Source organism: Pleurodeles waltl, chromosome 5, assembly GCF_031143425.1.
Source record: "Pleurodeles waltl isolate 20211129_DDA chromosome 5, aPleWal1.hap1.20221129, whole genome shotgun sequence".
Taxonomy (NCBI): Eukaryota; Metazoa; Chordata; class Amphibia; order Caudata; family Salamandridae; genus Pleurodeles; species Pleurodeles waltl.
This window is the reverse complement of record NC_090444.1, coordinates 1,777,262,188-1,777,277,570: the sequence shown is the minus strand read 5'-3', so window position 1 is coordinate 1,777,277,570 and position 15,383 is coordinate 1,777,262,188. Positions and strand designations below refer to the sequence as shown.

Genomic DNA, 15,383 nt, shown 5'->3' with positions numbered 1-15,383 from the left:
ATCTACTTACCTACCATACTTACCACCACACCTATATTCCATACTTAACCTAATTTACCAACCATAACTAACCTAGCACAGCTTTCATACCTAACATGCCAACCTACTATACCTAACCAATTAACCTACCATACGTAAAAACCTAAATACCATACCTACTTAACTACAATATCCCTACCATAACTACCATACATATGTACTTACAATACCATACCTACCACCTCATAACTAGACCTTTCCCCACCCCTGCAGTGAGTGTATCTCACATCTGCCCTGTGCTGGTGGTTTTGTGAAAAGTGCCAGATACGCCTTGAAGTATGGCGCACTGCTCTCAAAAGCACTTGTGCCTAACACTAGGGACCACTAGTACACGGCCTAATAAACTGCAGTCTTAATCGGGAAAGTGACGATTTCACCATCATGAAAATATGAATGCCATTACTTCTTTAAAAATAGCAACACCTAATGATTTTGCAAGTGCTTGCTTGCCTGTCATCTTTTGCTTCCATCTATGTGTGTTACTTATATACCTGGGGTTTTTGCCTTAAAGATGGTGCATTTTGGTCAATACTACCCATTACCAAATACCTCTAGCCAACGGGCTATGATATACTTTGTTTTGTTACTTGCTACTATGTACATTGCTATGCTGCTTGGCAGTGCTTGATCCATGCTCTACAAAACCCTACCAATAAATGAATAAAGAAGTGTTCTATCAATGTAGGCAAGACTGTGGACCACGGATAATTGAATGTGGAACAGCGATAATTGAATGAGGAACGACTGAGGACAAGGGATAATTGACTGTGGAATGACAGTGAACCAAGGATAATTGAATGTGGAGCATCAAAGCCTAGAAGAGAATTTAAAAAAAACAAAAAAAAACAACAACAACAACAAAACAAAGACGCTATCCAAAATGTTTCTTGAACTGATTTTATTTGCATACACCCAAAGCACAATTTCCAGTACGTGCAGAGAATGTTAGCTGGACTTGTAGCTAAGTTCATATAGTTTTTTTTTATCTCTTTTTTTGTATTTATAGAGCACGGCCCACTCACGGACAGACACAGTGCTGCCTTTAAACAAGCATATAGGAAAAATAAACCATAACGTTACAAAAATATGTGTAGAAAAATAGCAGTTGCTGCAGCCGTCAGCGAGCACAGCTCCGGTGCTTCTAACATTCATGGGCTGAAACCAGAGGCGGATTATTTATCATAGACACTAGTCGAACATTCTGCTTCACTAGAACCGAAGAGCCTTCATCTAGATGTGCACAGATTCTTCAAGTTACTTGTGTAGTAGTCTTACATTATGGCACAGACAGCAGTAGTCATACTGTTCACATGCCAGAAGCTCCATCCACAGAGAAAGACACATTGGCCCATTCCACTCACCATGTCCACCGTGGGGCATAGTCTCCCCCTCACGACGGTCCTCATATCTCTTCACATACACACCTCACCTCCTTAATAACCCTTTTACACTCTGTACACCTTAACTACATAGACTTATACATTCATTGCTTCTCTCTAACCATTCCTGGGAATAAGCTGAAGTTGGTCTTGTAGTAGTAGTAATAATGAGAGTCTAAGAAAAAGCTATTCTGGGGCGAGAAGCTCCTTATTGCGGTTAGGGGATGTCCCTGCTGCTGCTGGTGGCCAGTGGTACAGCCGTGGTCCTGAGGTTATAGCCTGGATCTCCTTCAGTAGGCACATGATGGTTCTTCGAGGGGGGCTTTGGGGCTTAAAGGTTTCACAGTGCTGAGGGAGCGAAATGCAAAGATGGACGGGTCGTAGACGTAGTGGGGAGGCTGCCGACTGCTGTTGATACTCTAGGTGTAAAAAGAGAACAGAAGAGGTGAGATCGTTTAAATTGACTAAAAACAGATACATTTTGCTGCTAATAAAACAAGAATTTTAGTCTGATACAGATATACCAACCATTGACGGAGCCAATAGGTTTTACTTCATAGTTTATTGCTTCAGTGTGATAGTTATGAAGTTGTATAAATTGTTTAGTTACTGTAAGATTTTCTAACTAATAACCTGGCGTCTCCTGCTTTTCTTTGTTCTAACATGTAAACAGTATTTAAATATATTGACAGACCTACATAAATACGTACTGGAGAAAGATATAAACTTTTTAACTCCTTCATTCCACCCAATGTCGTGGACTACAATTCTATAATTCTTAGTGCCAGATTACTACTAATACTGTGCTCACAAAATGCTTTCTTAATTTGCATACCAACGTTTTACAACCACTGTGTTTTGACCACAGCCTATTTCCTATAACGCAGTCGGGTTGCTTTGACAAAAAAAAAAGTTTTGAATAACTTCAGTGAGAAGCGGTCACCCCAATTTGCAAAAGGGGACCCCATCTGTTTTGCAAATCAGTTACCACCCCAATTTAGGAGTGGGTAATGTATCAATGGTGTGCAACCACAATTCTGGTTACAAACAATTTATATAGATGGATCCGAGTCCCAGTTTGGACAGGATGCTCACGCCATGCCCCTTCCAAATTGTGATTCGGTGTCCATTTCATAAACCTATATTGAAAGTTAGGAAAACATTACTGACTCCTAAAATGGGCTTAGTACATTCAAAATACCTTTACAGCGGTCGCAAATACTCGACTTTTGTGAATCTGAGTGTTTGTGTCCGCTTAGAAAATTGGTACGTCTGGCCCTTGGTTTCCAGGTGTGTGCTTGCCCTCACAATATTGAAATATTTACTATCTAGATTAAGACAGAACCATTAAATTAGTAAACTGAATGGACCTGCCTTCAATTGCTAACAGCAGCGAGGGTATATGTGCCACGCCACACTGCCGGTGGAAGGTTCACTATATCCCTAAAGGCCTTCTGGTCAGACTGCAGGGCCTAAAAACATGGCAGCATGGATGGTGCAGATACCAGATCACGCTGGTCCTTAGAAGGCCACTATTGGTTACAAACTGAACAGAGCCCTGTTTAAAGCTCTGTGCTCATGGGACAATTATTGACAGAACGTGGTCTCAGTCTGATTGAATGGCATTTCAAAAACTATTGCACCAGGTCAATCCTCATCTGCACCATTAGTTCTTCTTCTTTGCAGAACCTGTAAGGTTAATTCTGGAACCCGTGCACGAAATCACAAGAATGGGTCACCAGAGATTAAAGTTTGGTCGAAAATCACATGGCTTTTAATGAGCATCTGTGTACACTATTGTTCTCTGCCCAGTATAAGTTCTAGGAAATGTGCCCATCTCTTAGTAGATCAGTAATAACCCCAGAAAGCCAACTGCGGTGCATCGAGGCTCTATGAAACGAATCATAATAACATTAAATAAAGGCATGATGCAGACAGCGCTACAATGCTACCCTGCAAACCAGCACAGAGGCCAAAATTCAGACACAAAATAGGAACACTTTCTTTCCCCTTACTTCAGGCAGGATAGAAAAGGAACAGGCGAACTCCAGACCAGTCAGACTGCACATAAGCCACGCTGATACTGTCCTTTGACTGGTTCACCCAATAGTAGGACCCCCGCACTGGATCAGCACAGCCTCTAGTACGCAGAAGGGGACACTTCCATCACTAGACAACACTTATGTTTGTTTTAGTGTGTTCAGGGTCATACACACGTAATATGTGAAATGCTGGGTCCAGGTCAGCAGCGTTTTACTCTAGGCTGCATCCCAACCCTGACACTGTGTTTGGTTGCATTTTACCCCAAACGTAAGTGACCCACATTTGATGAACAAATGATCCAAGCAGACCCTCTCACAGATGTACAGTTATTTCAAACGAGGTGTATATTACAAATTCAAACTTTATGGCTTCTTCACACATTTGCCTTTGACTTCTTTGCCAATTCCTAATTTTTAAAGTTAACATGATAGTCGCCACATTTTACATCACAAAACACATCCTGGCTGCCGAGATTATTACTGCTGGGACTAAGAACAGACCTCCTGATTTGTTCAGATGCTCTTAGCAAATCTCAAACAGTGGGAAGGTGCTGGGAAATGTCCAATGGCTCCTTGAGTCTCGGGATACAGCAGGAATCAGCATTGTTGTCCGCGTGATGCATTTAATTTGCTTGATCACAAGCCATTTGTTGGCCCTAAAGTTCTGTTCTATTATATGAAATAGTACCTTGTGGTTGCAGTGTTTAAATCACAGAGTAAACAGCTGCAGGGCAGCCTTCAAGACACTGTAAAAGGATAAGTGAGGCCAATAACATGATAAAACAGAAATTATATTGAGATTTCTAAAAGCCACATACTGTGAAAGCTACCCACCACCTTTGGGAAATGGCCTTTATCTTCCGAAAATGTTGACGTTGTCAGGCAATTAATTTCTGGGTGCCATCCTACAGAAGTGAGGTTTTCATAAAGTGAATGGTGTAAACATCTAACTTCAGCGTGGAAATGTATTTCCGAGACTACTGATTACTGTGCCCTCGATGTGAAATACTGTTGTGTAGACAAACAATTGTCAGTGGTGTTCTACGCATCATGAATATGGGAGATTGCTTTCTCAGAGCAGGCCTCGGTTGGTTTTTGGATTTCTGGTTTCTGCACACTACAGTCATGCGCACCGGAGGCCCTCTGTGACACGGAACGCAACCTGGAACGGGGATCTGTGCTCAGGAGGGACAAACCAGATGAACCACCCTCAAATGAGTATGACTACTGTGAGCTCTCTGGGCTTATGTGGTACCACGCAGGTCACAGCAAAAGACGGAAGTGGCAGCACAGGCTTGTTTTTACATTCACCTGAAAATAAAAGCTGCCTCATAGCTTCTCCTGTTTACAGATTGGTTTGTCAGTTCACTGCAATCACGTTATTCACTCAATCTGTTTAGGGCATGGATGACAAATGTATATTTTACCTATGCATGTGCAGTAGGATGTGGGTGGAGTATATGTATCTCAAATAGGACGGTGACAGATTAGGACTCCATTTGGATTTCCTGTGCAGGAGTGGTACCTAAGATGGAGGTTGGAGAGGGCCTCTCAGACAGGAATGTGAATTTTAGGTTCCCTCCAAAGGATCCCTAAGGTCCTTAGTAGTGGACCAGATTTCAGGGCGTGGAGGGTAAGAAAGGCTGAGAATCACTTAGAAAGGAGTAAAGTTCTTCCCTATACATCAAACTCCATGTTTCCCTGAGAAGCATTACTCACAACTTAAGATATAGTTGAATGTGGCAGCCTCTCCCTCTGGTGTGCCTTTGTACTTGCTCTCTCCTGTCAAGAACTTCACTATTACATCTTACCTTCCTACTGACACCAGAGGAGAAAGGCTGTGGCTTGACCAGTCTGGGAGGAATACACAAAAGTCAAAACTGTCTGAAACCAGTACTAGCAGTGCATTTAATAAATACCCCTGCTCTTTCTACAAATTCGGTATATATTTGGGACAGCAGCCACCTGTCAGAGTGTCAAGATTTCTTATCATCCAGAATCTGGGTTCACGCAGAAGGAACTAAGAAACTTTTTGTGCTCAAAAGCTGGGGTTACTCACTGCAAAATCTCCTTTAGCAACCTCTGGAACAGGTTCACCAATCAAGATTTGTGAAGCACGGCTTATCATCCAATAGCGTATCCACGCGCTGGCAGGTCCCGGAGGCTCATTCGAACATCCAGGTTTTGAGGGCCCTTCTGAATTCTAAAAGTGAGCAGATGGCCCGGAGTTGCGTGGGGAGACTGTTCCAGGTCTTTGCTGCAAGTACCTGGAAGCTCTAAATTCTGCCAGGAATAGACTTGCCTTGGGAGAAAGTTGACTGACTGCTCAGGAGTGTTGCTGAAGGTACCCTATCTAGAAAGGGAAGCAATCTAGAAAAGGGGAACTGTGGGGAGCTGAAGCCGGAAGAACTGAAGTCTGCCCGCAACAACCCAGTGAAGGATCTGCAGTGCCAGCTGGGTGTGAACGCTATGAGACCCTGGTGCCCCTACTATGTGCGGATACGTACAAGCACCTGTGACGGCTTAGTGCGCCTGAAGAATCACAATCGCATTTAATGGTTCTCACAAAAGAAGCCACAGTGAAGCACTGCAGATAACAATCACCGCATTCAGTGAACTTATGAGGCAAAGTATCTTTAAACATTGATGCCATTCCCGGGTAGCACAGCAGATATCTGTGCCTCTGCTTTTTACACCCACTGCGACCCAGGATGGACTCAAGGAAGATCTCAAGTGAAGATTTGCCCAAGTGAATATTTGCCCTAATGCGATGCGAGCCGCTTCACCTTTGTTAGCACAGCCCTGCCTTCATCAATGGGAGGAATGCGACTATGCACAAGAGACAGAGGTCAGAGACAGCGACCACGCTGGCCAGGCCAGTACGGAGCAGACCTAGTGCTCCAGCAAGCAGAAACAGGTTCTGCCTACCAAGGACAGAAAAGAAAGGTATAGTTCATGGGTAGACAAGGAACCCAGAGGGGTGTCACAAGATCCTTTCTTACCACTTTGTCCACTTGGGAAATTTCCTAACTTGCACAGATAGTTTACAAACAATGCTTTATGAATGAGAACAGCCTAAGCCTATACCGGCTGGATGGTAGGAGCTTTAAAGTCGGATCTAGGAGACTGGCAGGCTAGGAACCTATTCCATCAGGTGGCATGAAGAGCCTTCAAACATGAAGCCAACATGGAACTTCTTAGTTCTAGAGTGCTATCTGGGACCTCTCTCATGCTCATTCTGACAGAGGTCTCATCCACCCTAAAACATTACCCATTTTGGTGGTGCTAATTCCTGCTGCAGTGCAACACTGAGGGTGAGCAGTGCACTCTATATTCAAAGCCTACCGGGTTGAGCGACACTGAGGGAAGATTATCCTGGGATGCAGAGAAGCCACCAGCAGGTGGACCCAAATAGAGGGACTGCATGTAAATGCCTGTCTATCACTACTGACACATTTACTGATCAGAAACAGAGGACAGTTGTCAGAATCAACAATCTCACATTTGATTAGTGCAGCAAGATCCATGAAGACAAAATGCAAAAGACTGATCAATATACTATAGAAATACAGTAAAAAAAGCTGTGGCCAAGAAGAAATGCACAATGAATTATGCAAATGATCAAATGAGGATCAATAATTAAAACTCAGTGAATTATCACTTAGGATCAAGGACACAGTTTATGTATTTCTCAGTGTGAGTAGACATATAAAAAAAAGAAAAAAATCAATCAATCAATATTTGTCAATCGTGGTTACTCACCCGTGAGGGTCTCAAGACCCAGGGGGAGAGGAGGGTGGGGGTCAGTGGCCCTCATCCGAAGAGCCACGTCTTGAGGTTCTTCCTGAAGATGGTGAGCGACGGGCTTTGTCTGAGGTGCAGGGTGACATTGTTCAGCTCTTTGCTGCAGTGTAGGTGAACGATCGTCTTCTGGTGGTGGTTTTGCGGATACGAGGGATGTGGCCAGGGCCATCTGGGTGGAGCAGAGGGATCTGATGGGGGTGTGGAAGGATATGTGGTGGTTCAGGTAGGTGGTCCTGCGTTGTGTATGGCCTTGTACGTGTGGGTGAGAAGCTTGAAGGTGATTTGCTTCTTGACCGGTAGCCAGTGGAGGGTCCTCAGGTGTTGGGAGATGTGTTCTCGACGAGGAAGGTCCATAATGAGTCTGGCAGCAGTGTTCTGGATGAGTTGAAGTTTTTTTATATTCCTGGTTGCGGTGCCGGCATAGAGGCTGTTGCCGTAGTCGAGCTTGCTCATGACTAAGGCGTGGGTGACTGTTCTGCGACAGTCTGCTGGGATCCATCTGAAGATCTTTCAAAGTTTGCGGAGTGTGTGCCAGCAGGAGGAGGTGACAGAGTTCACCTGGCGGATCATGGATAGGGAGGAGCCGAGGATGGTTCCTAAGTTGCGGGCGTGCTTGATCGGAACAGAGGGATGTGGGCCACCAGGAGTCGTCCCAAGCTGAGGTGGCGTTTCCAAAGATGATAAGCTCTGTCTTGTCGGAGTTGAGCTTGAGGCAGCTTTCTCTCATCCAGTGGCGACGGCTTCCGTTCCCATGTTCCTTTTGGCCGTGCCCGGGTCTTCGGTGAGGGAAATGATGAGTTGTGAACATCTTGTCATATGCCGATGACACACACCGTGGCTTCTGAAGATGGCAGCAAGCGGGGCGATGTATATGGTGAACAGTGTGGGACTCAGTGAGGATCCTTGGGGGACTCCGCAGTTGACTCCTGAGGATTTGGAAGTGTAGGGTGGGAGTCTGACTCTCTGCGTCCTCCCAGTGAGGAAGGAGTGGATCCATTCCAGGGCTCTTCTGTAGATTCCAATGTCATGGAGTCTGGTGCCCAGGGTGCTGTGGGAGATAGTGTTGAAAACTGCTGATAGGTCGAGGTGTATGAGTGCTGCAGTGTGGCCGCAGTCTAGGAGTAACCTAATGTTGTCAATGGCTGCCAGGACTGCTGTCTCCGTGCTGTGATTGCTGCGGACACCAGACTGGGAGCTCTCCACGGAGTTGTTGGCCTCGATGAAATTCCGTAGTTGTGAGTTGATTGCTTTCTCTAGTACTTTGGCGGGGTAGGGTAGCAGCGAGATGGGCTGGAAATTCTTTAGTTCGGATGGGTCGGCCAAAGGTTTCTTCAGGAGAGGCGTATTTCTGCGTGTTTCCAGTGCTGAGGGAAGGTGCCCGTGCTGATGGAGCAGTTGATTGTGTTATGAAGCTCGGTGGGGGATGGACAAATGGTTGAGAAGTACGCTTAATGGTCCTTTATTGAGAGTAACACATCATTTTTCTTTATAAGGGCAAGATGCTGGTATTTGAATTGTACTGCAGCATTTACGTGGTGATTACGACATGTAGCGCACTGAAGCGCTTGCCTACATGTGTAGTATCCTACACTTTGTAGGGTATGTGGTTGCAAGGATGTTGCCTGTTTTGATCTTCTTTGGGAGATGTTTTCATGTCGTGTGTGAAGACCAGTGAGATGTGGTCATCGTGTTATAGGATGCAGCCTGTAGCAGTGTGCTGGATTATGAAGTGTGAGACACAGATGTACAGTTTTATGGTGTCCAGTATGTTGGCAGCTGTGAACAGCTCTGCAGGTCCCGTTATGGTATTTCTTATGATTGTAGTCTGCTTAGCTGGTTACTGCACTGGATTGTCCAATCTGAGACTTGGTGTATAGTTGTGATCCTGAGCTGGCGTGGTAGGAGGGAGAGAGATAGAGAAGTGGAGCGATCCGTTGGGATGGGCATTGTTATTAGCATCCCATAGCAGAGTCATTGTGAGGTGTGAAAAAGCAGTCAGACTGTATAGATATTCGAGACCTGCAATGTCTGACAGATCTTTTCAGTTATCACATGACTGCTCATTTGGTAATGTCTGTTTTTTTGGCTGCATAGTACTGGTGATGGGCAACACACATAGCAAATATGCCTTTTGTGAATGTAAGAGTTATAGGTTACAATTTGCTGCCAACCGATGGGTGTTATGTCTTAGTATTATTGTCATATATGCAATTACATAACTACTTATTGTCACAGAAAACTGTAGGTCAGTCTTTCTTAGCTTACCTGCCCATCAAAAGCAACTGGTTGGTTGGGTTGTTTCCAATCTGTTGGTTGAAAGTTGAGGATTGCGCTTGGGGAAGCGACTGGCTTTCTGGGCTCTTTTGATGTGATATGGGATGGTGCAGTTATCTAAGAAACAGCCATGTTTTTATCTACTATCTGAGGCGTATATGCTACCGGTTGTTTCTAAGATAGTTGGTAGTGAGTTCCGGAGCTTAGCGGCTTGTACTGAGAAAGCAATGTATCCTATGTACTGCTTAAGGGAAGACTGCTTGATGGTAAATGGTGCAACCCTGAAGTGTTCTGTTTTGTTTGAATTTAACTTACAGGTATAGAGGTCCTTTTCCTTGGAGTGCTCTGTGGACAACAGAGTCCCCTGAACATTACCCTTCTAGCTATAAGTACTCAGTAGAGTGATTGCAGGTCTGGAGTCATACATACTCATGGATGAAGGCGGAGAAGAAGCCTTGCAGCAACACTCTGGATAACTTACATTTTTCATTTTATGAATGCAGGTGCGTGTGGCAAAGATGCTCCTAATATAGGAGTCCAGGTTCGTTTATCTACTAGAAATGAGTTGAAGTATGGTGCATCATTTTAGCATGTAAACTGAGCTCCTACCACACAGACTTCCCATTTCCCCACTAATGACTATTTACACTGACAGTCATCAACTGGCCCCGTGCTACAAGGCTCACTTTTATCCAGTTCTAGCGATTGCATGGCAGGACTTGAAGCAGATAGTTATAGTGGGTACTGTTTTTTTTCTGCTAACTGGGACCTGTTTGAGGGGCTCTCGGTGAAGTTAAAAAGCTACATAAGAATTGGGGCTATTTCACCCAGACGCTTATACCCCACATCGTCTTTGAGTGGATTTGCTTATATTCACACTGGTGATGAGGATGAAGGCAACTCTACAGATCGGAAGAAAGGGGCAGCAGTGACTGATCGGGGGCTTCGCAAAAACAGTAGTGGAAGCGAAGCAGGATAAGACAACGTCTGGGAAAGAACAACGAGAAAGGAGCATCTGAGTGGTTATCAACAGAGATATACTTGAAGAGGAAGAGGAGTTGAAAATGTGAACAGATGATCCCCTGGTGGAAGTCTTAAGGTAGTTGAGGGTTGGATGGGCCAATGAGAGGGTTGTGAAGAACAGTATGATGCCTTTTTGGGCAGACAAAGAGGACTTGGCAGAAAAGGATGGTTTACTTCTCAGGAAAACAAAGCTAACTCCTATCATTTCTCTGGTGTGATAATTACCTAGACTTGCCCATAAGAAGCATCTTGGTGTGATGAAGACCAATGAGAGATTGCAATCAATTTTTTGGTGGCCAAGCTTAGACTTGAAAGTAAAGAGAATAATTTGAGTGTGGAGAATGCGGCAGCAGAGACAAAGTATTAAAAACACGTTCTCTTTCCACGCAGTATCGGGCTCTACCTAATAGACCTTGGCAAAAAGTAGACTTCAATATTGAGGGACCTTTGAAGTGTGATGAGTTTTCTTCATATCTATTTGTTTTGACTGATCGTGGCATGGGTTGATGTATTAGTTCTCAAAGTAATATTCCTGGAAGTGATATTTCACAAAGAAGGCTTACTGAAATGCATTTTAATAGATAATGGGATAAAAGCATGGCTTTTGGCTTAAGAAGTGTGCAGTACACAATCCTCAAACCAATGCAGTGCTAAAAAAAAGATAAGACAATCAAAGAAAGTATACAGCTGGCAAATGATAATGGACTTAATTGGAAGGATAGGATGGAAAACAGATTGGTGGTGTATAGGAAGCCACCACTAACAACGGGTGTAACCCTTCTGGACTGTTTAAAAGCCAGCCACAAACCTCTCTCCTGGTTGGATGTGCTGTTAAAGGAAGTAAGTGGTTGTGGTTCGTGAGGAGTACAGGAGAGCGATGTCATAGCAGGAATTAAAGAAACAGAGTTAAGATACGAGCAGAGCCATGAAAACATTACAAGACTGTGTGCAAATAAACACACTGGTGAGGTGTGCAGTTTGGTCAATTTACCACATTTATGAAACTGGTCTTGTACGGTTCTTCACAAATGCAGTGAAATCTAGTAATGGCATGACTTGGAATTGTGGGGGGGTGTCAAGAAAGTCTTTTACAGTGTGTGGGCTTCCATTTTCAATCTAAAAGTGGGGCATAAAAAGTACCTATATGACCTGCATATTTACATGATTATGAACCTTACTTTGTTTGGCAAATGGAATATTCTGTCAAACAGGGTCAAGCTGGGGCACAAAATAGGCCCAGGCACCAACATAAGAGTGGCCCAGTTAGTGAATGAAAATGCTAAAAAAAAAAAAAAAAAAGTGGCACATGCTTGCGATCAGGCTGTGTTGAACTTGTAAAGACACGCTGGTTAAGTGTTTTGAAAGGTATGGAAGATTGCATGGATTTGAGCTTGTTGCAGGCAAGGTTTGTTTTAATATTACGGGAATCAACCATAACAACTGCTCCAGTAGACCATGATAAAACAGGCCCACAAACAGCCAAAAAAACGGCCCACTCAGTCACCATTGGGCGCTCCCTCACTGTTTTATAGGCCAGTTTGATGTCAAAATGAGATGGTTATCCCGTCGCCATGTTACAAGCGACATAGGCTATAGCGCATTTGTAATACAGCAGCTGGGGCGTCCACTCCATTTGTGATGGAGCATCCCATCTGCCAAACTAAGTAAAGCCCTAGGATTCCCATTTCACGAGTCAGATTTTTTTTTTTTTTGCAGTTCTGTTTCCTTAATTTCAGTTTATACATAATTTATTTCTAATATCTTCTCTTATCTAGTGCCTGGATACCCTCACCGGTGACAGGAAGCGCTCTACAAATCTACTGATTGGCTGATCTTGGTCTATTTGATGCCACGTGTGGCATCCAGCTGAGTACAGAATTTTATGCTAGAGTGGAAAGCTGTGAGCCAGGACTAAGAGCCTTGTTACAACCTTGACGGAGGGGTTTCTTCCATCACAAATGTGGCGGATATCCCGTCCGCTGTATCATAACCCCATTGTATTCAATGGAGATTGTAATATGGCGGAGGGGATATCCCTCACATTTGTGATGGAGGAAACTCCTCTGTCAAGGGTGTAATAAGGCCCTTATTTTCTTGCGGATGCCCTGTGCTAAGCCTGCGTATGAGAAGGCAATAAATCTTACCCTCACTTTATCTTGTGGGACCATTGTCAATTTTTCACATCGAGGTTCTCGAAGAGCAACCAAATTCGAGCTTCATTTAAAAAACGTGCAGCAAAGAAGTGAACAGGAGCGTGACAAAACTATATGTGAACACCACATAACGCTGGACTACACATACGATGAGCTCTTAAAGGCCCCTCCCAATAGGCACAAAATGTCTGATCTCCTTTCACCGCAGAGGCTCAAGCGGGAGACAGGAGGTCAGGCTGGGGTGCCGTGGGGGTCATCGCGGGTGTGGGCCACCAGTGTGTGAATGCAGGCCTCCCCACAGCCTTTCAGCCCGTACTTCCGCTGAACTGCAGCCCCTCCTTGAAGAGGGTGCCCCTGAACCTGACGACCTGCGCTTGTGCCCCAGTGCTTCTGTTCAACCACAGCATCAACTTGACCTTGGGAGCCGGGACAAGACGTGAAGGGGTCTTCTGTCTGAGCCCCGAGATTCAAATTAGCAAATGTTTGCTCTCCAGCTGTCAGGCCCAGCCCTTCACCAAACCCTCTGACCTGGCAGGGTCACGGGGGCATAGGGCAGACGCCAGAGACTCCATTCTTACAGAGAGCCATAAAGATATCTATGTGGTGGACGCTTGTTCTAGGTCAAAGTGAAACACGACCTTTCCCTCGGAAGCTAGACATCTCATCACTGCAGCGAATGTGGTAAATGGCCCTGCAACAGGTGGCATGCCCGCTAATTAGCATAAAACATCGAGCAAATGGAGGCAGTGACACTGGCATTCGGACACACCCCCTAATCACCAGTCTTTTACATTCCAAAGAAGGGTTTTTGTTATTTGCGGGTGGTCCCCACTTTGCACCCTAAAAAAGGGGGTCTGCTTAAAGCAGCGGCGTTTAGAAATGAAATGTGGGCAGCCGGCACCTTACTGTTCGAGGAACAAAGGGTGAATAGGTATTAAACATATGCCAACTGATAGTAGCGTGCCAAGCCCGTTCGCTATCGAACAAGAGGAAAGCAGCCTGCAAGGACAACCCCGAAAACGAGTTAATATTTATAAAATATTTATAATATCACATATATACACACAATATTTCATAACAAATATTAATAAAAAAATAAAGAAAACTCTATTTAAATGAATCGCCCCTTTAATACTACAAAGGAAATACTTTCCTCCAACGTAATTTTTTTGCACCTTATGTAGTAGCAACTTGTCTCAAGGGCATCGGAGCGCTTAACATGTGCACAAGTTTACATTACACAAGGTCAGATTTATATATTTTACCCAGTGCCATTAAGGCGCAGGTTGGACACATGTAGACACAGTCTAGTGGCCAGCAACACCACTGGCGATGTCCCCAAGACGTCAGGTGGCCCTGGGTGTGAAAAGGCGGTACAGAGGGATGTTTTTATCACTCGAGAGCAAGAGTGGAGGGACAGCTTGGGCCTGAAGGCAGGCGGCATGTTCCACAACGCGGGAGCCCGTGTGGAGAGCACCTGTCGTGGGCGGGCACTTGTGGCCTCTTTGAGCCATATGGCTACAGGATGCATGCAAAGGCACAGCATGGGTCGAATACTAAATTACTATTGGCTTCTTTCTGGGCCTTCTGCCACCTCATTGGTTGGTATTTCAGGGGACCGATAAAGACCTATGCAGAAGTTTGGTTAGTCTAGTCTTTGGTTGACTTGTGTTTCCATGACGACTAAGTAATCCGACGTATGGAGGTACTCTCAATAGAGTTTACCTCCATGTTTTTGGCAAAAACACCAGAGCATCTTGAAACCGGAAGAGCCATTCTTCGCTTAAAAAAGTACCATCAAAACAATAAACTGTAAACTGTGTTCAGTTACAGAGCTCTGCCACACTGTTCTGTTTCAGTTCTGGCACTCTATTGTGGTTTAAGGACCATTTTTATATGTCCCTTAATACCTGCATTTAGCCAGTCTCCAAGCGCTCTGGTGTTCGATGCTTAGGGCCAAATTACCAGTGGCCTGGAAGGGTACTCGTACTGACTGCAACCGGTAAAATCGAAAGCCCCTGGGTTCGGAATTTATTGGGTGCAATAAACAATCGATTACGTTTTTTTTTTCCTGATAATGGGGAATTATATACAGATTTTGGTGCTTACCATAATCCACATGTCCTGGTAATTACTAGGCCCACTCACTCCCTCATGTTCAATTCCGTCAGGTTTACCATTCCAAAATTTAAGACGGGTTGTGAACATTACTACTCCTGGTAACTAGAGCTGTTTGCATAGGGATCAGGATTTTAGAGGTGAATATACATTACCCAAGATCACACAATGTGCTCTGCAGGAGAAGCGAGAATTAGAACACGAGCATGTCGACTGACGTTCAGCATCTTTGACATCCAGTGGTCGAAGCTCATCTTCAGAAGCTCCAAGGTTTCACTCAAATTGAGTAAGTTTTACTTATAGTTCGTAGCTGGACAACTCACTGGACTCTTGAGTAATTATACTATAACAGAGTGACCTTGAAATATTGACAACATTCTTCTGAGCTTGCTAAACAATTATACATTCAACTCAAATGTAATGGAAATTTGCTGACATGTTTGTTCATGGACACGCACGCACACACAAGCACGCACGCACGTGAGCGCGCGCGATAGGTGAAGCCTCAACTGGGTCACGATGCCCCTCCTGTCCCTAAAGAATGGTAAAAA

The 15,383-nt window shown here is 44.5% G+C and overlaps 1 protein-coding gene across 2 annotated transcripts in view; it reads right to left on the bottom strand.

The window, feature by feature from the left end:
• Window positions 1-920: 920 nt before the first annotated feature.
• The window catches only part of LOC138296789 (uncharacterized), a 313,720-nt gene continuing 299,257 nt past the window's right edge, over window positions 921-15,383 (bottom strand). For both annotated transcript variants that reach the window (XM_069236226.1, XM_069236225.1), the window contains exon 5: window positions 921-1,837. In XM_069236226.1, coding sequence (XP_069092327.1) covers window positions 1,709-1,837 — 129 coding nt within the window. In that variant the 3' untranslated portion in view covers window positions 921-1,708. The remainder of the gene's footprint in view (window positions 1,838-15,383) is intronic.